This window comes from Pinus tabuliformis, chromosome Q (assembly GCF_031772625.1).
Source record: "Pinus tabuliformis cultivar Carrire ecotype Pingquan chromosome Q, CPIR1, whole genome shotgun sequence".
NCBI classification, from domain to species: Eukaryota; Viridiplantae; Streptophyta; class Pinopsida; order Pinales; family Pinaceae; genus Pinus; species Pinus tabuliformis.
The window spans coordinates 1,380,189,888-1,380,199,364 of NC_142296.1; the positions used below are offsets into that span (position 1 = coordinate 1,380,189,888).

Consider the following 9,477-nt stretch of genomic DNA (forward strand, 5'->3'; position numbering starts at 1 on the left):
TTCACAAAAATATTGACTACTATATTGGTTTGTTTTTTCTTAAATATGTTGATTTTGATTCCATTTAAAATTTCCGGTTTGCATTCACAATTTCCTTTTTGGTTTTTAATAATGAATTTGACATGGGTTGATTATGAAATTATAACATGGCATTTGAAATTTGACATATAATATTATTCATTAACAACACGGTGCCCGTCTCAATCTAGGCAACACGCGCTTGGAAAAACAACGCACTGACACCACGTCACCACCATTTCTTTCCCCATTTTAAATAGCTGAGAGGTTGTGCCCAGAACGCCAATTGATCTCCGCTTCGCTTTTCCCCCGTTCAAGTTATGATGTCGTCTCCCTCGTTTTATTTTCCACTTTCTTTGCTGCTCTTCATCGTTTCCTGTACCTCTCACACATTTCACGATGATCGACAATCGCTACTGGCGTTCAGGTCGCTCATCACCCGCAATGCTAATCAATCCATGGCCGATTGGAGTTCCGCCGTTCCGTTGTGCAACTGGACTGCGGTTACATGCATCCACCGCCATCCATTTGACAGAGTGATCGCGCTCGACCTCAGTGCCATGGATCTACAAGGCACCATTTCTCCTTCCCTCGCCAATTTGTCGTTTCTCCACTCCCTCGACCTTTCTCACAATGCGCTCCACGGTCATATCCCGCCTCAATTGGGGCGTCTCTTTCGTTTGAGAACTCTTTCCCTGCGTTTCAATCAGCTGGAAGGAAGTATCCCCGTGGAGTTGGGTTCCCTTAAACAATTGCAGTTCCTTTACTTGGGTGCAAACAGACTCACAGGTACTATTCCCTCTGTCATAGCAAACCTTTCAGAATTGAATCTTTTAGGAGTAGCAAGAAATAGTTTCAGTGATGCCATTCCACCACAGTTGGGTTCGCTCCCTAATCTTAAAACTCTGTACATATTTGAAAATGAATTGTCCGGCAACATTCCAATTTCTTTGTCAAATATCTCCACCTTAGCTTCTTTGGATATCTCGTCCAACAAACTCATTGGCACCCTTCCACAAGAATTAGGCCTGCTAACTAATCTAAAGACACTTTATCTCTTTGAAAATAAGTTGTCTGGCTCCATTCCCATTTCTTTCTCAAATCTCTCTGCTCTAACTCACTTGGATATTTCTACAAACTCACTCACTGGCATCATTCCACAAGAATTGGGTTTGCTCACCCATCTCCAAACACTTTGCTTATATGAAAATGACTTGGTAGGCAACATTCCCTCTTCTTTGTCAAATATCTTTAATTTGAGTGGCCTCTATTTATGGAAAAATCAACTAAGTGGAAACATACCAAAATCTATTGGAAATTGTTCCAAGCTCATGATATTATCGATTGGTGACAACAAGTTGAGTGGAAGTGTGCCAATTGAGTTGGGTAATTTATCACTCCTTGAAATGCTAGACTTAGAATCTAATGAACTTGATAGTGGGAGCACCACAAACATGCCCTTTCTCGCATCTCTTACCAATTGTTCCCACCTACAAGAACTAGACTTGAGAAACAATAAATTTAGTGGTGTTTTGCCCCCAGCTATAAGTCTATTTTCTACCAATTTGTCTCACTTGTTATTATCAAATAACATGATAGAAGGAAACATCCCTCCACTTTCTCGGAATCTTAGTGGCCTAATTTATCTAGAATTATATAAAAATCTTTTAAATGGAACTATACCACCTTTGGGTAATCTTGAAAATCTACAATTATTAGATTTAAGCAATAATAGATTAGAAGGAAACATCCCCAATGATATCAAACAATTAAAACATCTTGGTCTCCTAGATATTAGTAGAAACATGCTTTCTGGAAATATTCCTGATTCCTTGCACCATCTTAAAGAACTTTGGATCCTTTCTCTTCATCACAACTACTTATCAGGCAAAATACCTTCTAGTCTAGGAGATTGCAAAGAATTGGGGTTGCTAGACTTGTCTCACAATAGAATTAGTGGAAACATACCACTAGAAGTCACCATTCTTCCTTCGTTGTGTTTTTATTTGAATTTGTCATGGAATCTGTTGGATGGCCGCTTACCTCCAGAGATAGAGAAACTTGGAAATGTTTTAACTATAGACATTTCTGCCAATCTAATGACTGGTGTCATTCCGCCAACACTTGGAAGTTGCACTGCACTCGAATCATTGAATCTATCTAACAATTCGTTAGAAGGTTCTATTCCAGATTCACTTGGATATCTACAAAATCTCAAGATGTTGGATCTCTCTTCAAACTCCTTATCTGGGACAATACCAATTACTCTCAACAAGTTGAAAGAGATTCACTATTTGAATTTATCTTTCAATGATCTCAAAGGAGAAATACCAAAAGGAGAATTTTCTACAAATCAAACCATTACCATATCCTTAATTGGAAATCCAGGTCTTTGTGGGCCACAAGTATTTTCCTTACCAACATGTCCAGCACCAAGAAGTCATTTTGATGTTCTAAGAAAAGTTCTATTGCCAATCTTTGGTGTGATTGGTTTTATCCTGTGTTGTTTTCTTTTGAGATTCTGCTCAAGTGGAAATTTGCATATACAAAAGTTTGATTTCCCACAAGTTATTTCCCATAATTTAGAGCATCGAAGGATATCATATCAAGAGCTTTCCAGAGCAACTGATGGATTTATTGAAGCCAATTTGTTGGGGAAGGGTAGTTTTGGATCAGTATACAAGGGAATCTTGAGTGATGGCATGCTTGTCGCCGTAAAAGTTTTCAGATTGCAAAATGACCAGGCTGTGAAGAGTTTTCAAAGGGAGTGTAAAATCTTGCAAAATGTTCGACATCGAAATCTTGTGAGAATTATAACCTCATGTTCCAATCTGGATTTCAAAGGTTTAGTGTTTGAGCTTATGGGTAATGGAAGCTTAGAGAAACATTTGTATCCTGATAAAGATGACAACAATGCTAAGGATGTGTGCAAGCTGGGATTGGAAACAAGATTAGACATTGCCATAGATGTGGCCCATGGCATGGAATATCTTCATCATGATGCTTGTGTACAACTAGTGCATTGTGATATAAAACCAAGCAATGTGTTGTTAGATGCAAACATGCATGGTGTTGTAACAGATTTTGGGATTGCAAAATTAATTGGTGCAACCTCCCATGATTCACTTTCTTCAACACTTGCTCTAAAAGGATCCATGGGCTACATTGCCCCAGGTATGGATATTTTAAAACATTATTTTTAATTGAATTGTCTTCACAACAGTTTGATATGGATTTGTTGAGTAAATCTTGATCAATGTTTCCTTGAATGCAGAGTATGGAATAGGTGAGAGAGTTTCTACTCAAGGGGATGTTTATAGCTATGGCATTCTGTTATTGGAAATGTTTACCAGAAAAAAACCAACCAGTGACATGTTTGCAAGAGATTTGAACTTGCATAAGTGGGTGAACTTAGCATTTCCAAATAGAGTGGAGGAGGTAATTGACCCTTATATCTTGAGGGAGATGGATGATGCTGAAAATGGAGAAAATGATGCATATAAATGCCTACTTTCTCTCTTACATGTTGGTTTGTTATGCTCAAAAGATTCACCCAAAGAACGCCCAACTATGAGAGATGTGTCAACTCTGTTGGAGAGTTTTAAAAAAGATTTGGTGGAAAAGAATGTTGCTTCGAAGAGATCAAAAGAAAGCATATCTGCTATGCTCGCCAATATTAAACACACTGCAACAAGGAATAGTGAAATGGCATTAAATGATGAAAGTTCTACATTTTAGTTTTCAAAGATTTCAATTGTAAAATATTTATATTCTTCCAACCGCAAGTACTTATATTATTTTAGCACTTCAAGCAATTTGATGTCAATATAATATTTTAGCAATAGTTTGTTTTTGTAACTCCAGATTTTAATGAGATTGTAGAATTAGATATGTCTTAATCGTGTTTAACCAGTTCATCCATTAGTGAAGGAGTTCATGTAAACGTTGTATGGACTCATTTCATGAAAATTCATTTTGTTGTTCTTTAGCATCTCCAGAATTTGTGGGAGCTGCCTGTGAAAATATTAGGCATGTTTTCTGTCAAAGCTTTTGCATATCTATTTAGTAGGAGCTCTGTAGTTGCCCTCACATTAAATTCATGTATCTGTCCCTGCATGGAAGAATCCAATGCACATTGCATCCAAATGTTTAATCCTTTTATGGCAGTAAGTGGTGCTTTATGGAAATTCTTGACACTTTAATCTCAATGCACATTCGCTGAGATTGCATACCCTTGTGTTTGTACAGTCTGGTGTGAGCGAACCTCGTATCATAACCTTGACAAAGAAAATAAACAGATAAATATACAATGAAAAAAAAAGATTAAAACCATACTCTACAATTTCAGTATTCTCCTACTCGGAGGATAAATTATTACGGTAATGTATAAGATTCAGTCATAGTCATGATATCCACTTAATGTTGCTATGTATTAACATTTACTGAAAATGGATTCTTCAACATATCTTTCTGCATGTTTCAACAAGGACTGGCTAAGGACCTCAACTTATTTTGAAATCCCTACGGATTGTAGTAGTCGATTTATTCAAGATTTTGTAATTGGGTTTGCTTCTTCAAATGATATGGAGATATTAAAGAAGAGTTTGATGTTGCCGATTATTTATTTCTGAGGTTGGGTTCTGTGTCTACATCATTTTGAAGAATAGAAAAACATCTTATCTCAAAAACCCCATGGCCTGTTTCATTATATTCAAGAATATGGGATTTCCAGAGTTAGCACATCCATTTACGCATCCTACATATGCAACTTCATCAAACTGTGAATGATTGGTTTTACGGAGTCACTTTCTGATATAGAAATTTGTGATGAAGGATGTTTGATTTTCTTAAATAAGACCGTCTCTCTACACCATTCATCGAGGACACAATCGGGAACCTCTCATTAACCGTTTCCTTATCATATACCTTGGCATATACAATAAACATTCTATCTAGAGCAGACAGAAGTAACAAATAGAAAACCATGGATTTTAAAAGGCATTTGGATCGGATTGAGGATGACACAACATTGAATTAACATTCAAGTTAAGTTTTTAAGTTTTATAATGGAACTTATAATAACTTGTATGGTCGGAAAAGCATGCTGATAGACTCAACTTTTGGCGTGATACTGAAGCAAATTTCCCCTGTAATCTCGCCCTTCATTTTCTTTAAACCAATGGATTAACAGTGAGTTGAAAGAACCATAGTACATGTCAACTTAAACAAGCCAATTACTGCATTTAAATGGTCCATTCTAGAGTGCCCAACATACCATAGTCCATGATAACTTACATTAATTACTTCATTCAAACTTAACCAGATATTTTGCATTTTAAACTTCCCAACCTACAGAGGGTGTTCATTTGACAAGAGAATCGAGATCTGAATACCAATAAATATTGTTGTTTTTCTTTATCAGAGAAATCAAGAGTACTCACACACGTTTTTGTGCTTTCTCGGATCTCCGGAGAAATTGTCACAGATCTTGAGCTGGGTTCATTTGACAGACAAAACAGAGGATCATAGGAGATCCGGACTTAGAATGATAATTTGGTGGTTTTGAGCATTTGGATTTAAACATTTGTCCCAAAGACAAAATTGGTCCATAGTTTTTCAGAGGCAGACAATGAATCTGCCAGTGAACTCGAAAATTGCTGATTTTGAGTCTAGCATAGCTACATTGTTTAGTCATAGAGTTCTTAGATTTTGGCAATTGTGTGTTAATAATAATGAAGAGCAACAATTCCTTAACAACATGTCCAACACCAAAACGTCATTTTAATGTTCTGGGAAAAAAATTATTGCAAATTTTGGTGCTATTGGTTTTATGCTATGTTGTTTGTGATTTGGCTTCCTCTCAAGTGGGAATTTGCATATACAAAACTTTGATTTTCCCTGAGTTATTTGCCATAAATCAAAACACCAAAATATAGTGCACAAAGGAATTTTCAAGTGGGAATTTGCATATACAAAACTTTGATTTTCCCCGAGTTATTTGCCATAAATCAAAACACCAAAATACAGTGCACAAAGGAATTTTGGGTGAGGGTATGCTTCTCGCTGTGAAGGTTTTCAATTTGGAAAATGACCAGGATGTGAAGAGGAATTTTGGGTGAGGATATGTTTGTCGGTATGAAGGTTTTCAATTTGGAAAATGACTAGGATGTGAAGAGTTTAAAAACCAATTGTAATATTTTGAAGGGCAGTTTTGGATAAATGTTCAAAGGAGTTTTGGGTGAGGTATGCTTGTCACTATGAAGGTTTTCAATTTGGAAAATGACTAGGCTGTGAATAGTTTTAAAACAATGTATAATATTTTGCAAAATATTTGACATTGAAATCTCGTGAGAATTATATTTTCATTTTCGAGACTCCATTTTCAAGGCTTAGTGTTCAGGTTTATGGGTAATGGAAGCCTAGAGAAGTATTTGTATCTTGATAAAGATGACAACAATGTTGAGAATGTGTGTGAGTTAGGATTGAAAACAGGATTAGGGATTGCTATAGATGTAGCTCATGGCATGGAATATCTTCATCATGGTTTTTTTCCACAGGTAATGCATTATGACATAGAAACCAAGCAATGTGTTGTTGGATGCAAAAAAGTCCAACCTTGTAATAGAGTTTGGGATTGCAAAATTAATTGGTGATGTCATAAAACCAAGCAATGTGTTGTTGGATGCAAACAAGTCCAACCTTGTAATAGAGTTTGGGATTGCAAAATTAATTGGTGCAAGCTCCAGCGATTTACTTGGTTCAAAATTTGCTTTAAAAGAATCCATGGGCTATGTTTCCCTAGGTATGGATATTTTAAAACATTGTATTAATTTGTATTTTCTTCACAATAATTTTATATGGATTTGTTTAGTAAATTTTGATCAAGGTTTCCCTGAATGTATAAGAATATGGATTGATTGAGAGGGCTTCTACTCAAGGGGATGTTTATAGCAATGGTAATTAGTTTCTAGTTATAGATCCAAGGCCAAACTTGTTGAGGAAAACATGAACCTCAACCACCCAATAAATTAATTGAGTATTATGAGGGAGCTTTGTGCATAATGAATTATATCTAAACAAACTAATCTTCAACTCTTTTTCAATTTTCATCCTAATATTGTAGGAACAATTAGGAATGGCTACAAGGGCATTGGCCAAGTAATATTATCACAGTGTGGAAAAGACTTCATGTTCTTGTATTAATGAAAATTTCTAGTTTATTCCCATTACAAGTTAAAAAATAGGGATGATATTAAAAAAATGTTGCTAATAGTTTATTCTAATTAAGCTTTAAGAGCCACACCTCAAAAAATTGGTTGATGATGAGGCACCTCCTTCTATGACAATGGTCTCCCTAAGTAATGTGGCCGGTGTGTAGAGGTCTATAGTTGGGACATAATTATACTTAACCAAGGTGAATGGTAGCATTTATATTTGAATTGAAAGGGTTAGACGATAAAGGGCTTCCTACAGGAAAATTCCAAACCAAAGAATAATTCTAAGGAACCTTGATGAATTGAAGTGTTATATATATATATATATATATATATATATATATATATATATATATATATATATATATATATATATATATATAAAGATGATTTATTTTTTTTCTATATAACACTACCTAAGCACCCACAGGGGATTTCAACCAGTGACCTATCACAAGGAGTGCCTTAACAGTATGCCCATTCACCATCAATCCAAAGCCTCATGGGCATATAAAGATGATTTTAATTGTTGTAGTGAATATTATTAGTAAATTGGTGTAGTTGGTTTTTATCCTTAAAGATAGACATTAAGGAATATATTACTTCACTAGTAGGAAAATAATATATTATCAAAGGGTTTAGTGTTAATGTAGCCCCCCGCAAAAAAGAAAATCTCTACAACTGGAACTAGTGGTTTTTGTGGAAGTTTTTTCATAGATTTTTCATAGGTTTTTGGAGAGGCTTATTTTAGTATCTTAGACTAATCTAGTGCAATGATTTCCCATTGATGTAGGAGCACCACCAATAAATGACCATATGGTGGTTTGTTCCATCTTATGGTGCTCATAGATAAAATGGTGAAATGGTGCACTTTGTCAAACTATTATGCCAATGGATGTTGGTGTTGTGGTAGCTTTTACCATAACAATAGTGCCTTTAGGTAGGCATGAACCACAAAATATCCTAAATTGTAACACCTCTACGATGATCCCCATGTGTGTGATAAACATATCATGATCAGGATGGTGAGCCATAAACTCTTTTGAGGCTGGTGATCCCATCTACATATGTGTTTTAGGATAGTGTTCCTATGTTTATATGTTTTGAGGAAGAAGAGCTTAGTTTTGTAAACATGAAATCACATGCATATTAATAAAATACACCATTGTTGCAAACCAAGTTAGACAAGAGAGTATGGTGCTAAGACTCCATAAATGTGAATGGGGGAAATTGATAAGTGATGAAGAAATTAAGCCTAGAAAACCCTAGAAAATACTTAAAGATTATAATTTATAAATTCCTAGGGTTTGTGGAAAAAACCCTAGAGCTAGACCTACAGTGTTGAAAATCAATAAATTTATTCAATGTAGAAACCCTAGCTCATACAATTCATGCAAGGAAGGAAAGGAAAGCTACATGCATTAGTAGCATATGATGAGGATGAGGATGAGCATTTCTAGCTTGATGAAATTGCATATGGATTTCAATGATTTTTGCAAGAAGGAAAGGATTAAGAGGGAGTTGACAATTCCCTACAATCCTCAAATCAAAAGATAAGTACTTCATATCTTTCTCCCTTGATGACTATTACTTTATTTCTCAACCTTTATGTCTTTATATCCCTTTGCTTGGTTATAATATTTTCTTCCATGGCCTAATGAGGTTTGTAGGTACATCGTGAAGGTTCTTAAGGCTCTTGTAGTAGATGGAAGCATCACGAAGAATGATGAAAAGTTTGTGACAAGTGGATTCTCCCAGGATTAAGCATAAACTCAGCTACAATGATTTTTGTTCAAGAGGGAGAAATTGTACTAGAACCATGCTAGATGATCGAAAGAGCCTCTACTCAAGAGCCAGCAAGGCAACAAGTTTGAAGGATGCCATGATGGAGGAAATTGTGTCGAGACTTGAGGGGAAGTCAATGATGACTTCCAAGAAGATCTACAAGATCAAGCATACCATAGATGGTAGCATAGAGAAGTACAAAGAAAGATTCATGGCAAGAGGTTTCTCTTAGAAAGAGGAAGAGGACTATGAAGGGACACTTGCTCCTATCGTCAGGTACACTTCTATTTGACCTATTATTTATATTGCTTCTATTATGGGATGGAAATTGCATTAGATGGATGTGAAGAACACTTTCCTTAATAAAGTGATTGAGGAAGAAGTGTACATAGAAAAACCTCAAGGATTTGAGGTGCGTGAGAGGGAATCTCATGCCTGTAAACTGAAGAAAGCTTTGTAC

The 9,477-nt window shown here is 35.7% G+C and overlaps 1 protein-coding gene across 1 annotated transcript; it reads left to right on the forward strand.

The window, feature by feature from the left end:
• Nucleotides 1–836: 836 nt before the first annotated feature.
• Nucleotides 837–3,876, forward strand: LOC149225084 (uncharacterized). Its single transcript, XM_089386443.1, has 2 exons — nt 837–3,192; nt 3,293–3,876. The coding sequence occupies exons 1-2, from the start codon at nt 1,350–1,352 to the stop codon at nt 3,754–3,756; spliced, it is 2,307 nt and encodes a 768-aa protein (XP_089242569.1). The 5' UTR covers nt 837–1,349; the 3' UTR covers nt 3,757–3,876.
• The last annotated feature ends 5,601 nt before the right edge of the window (nt 3,877–9,477 follow it).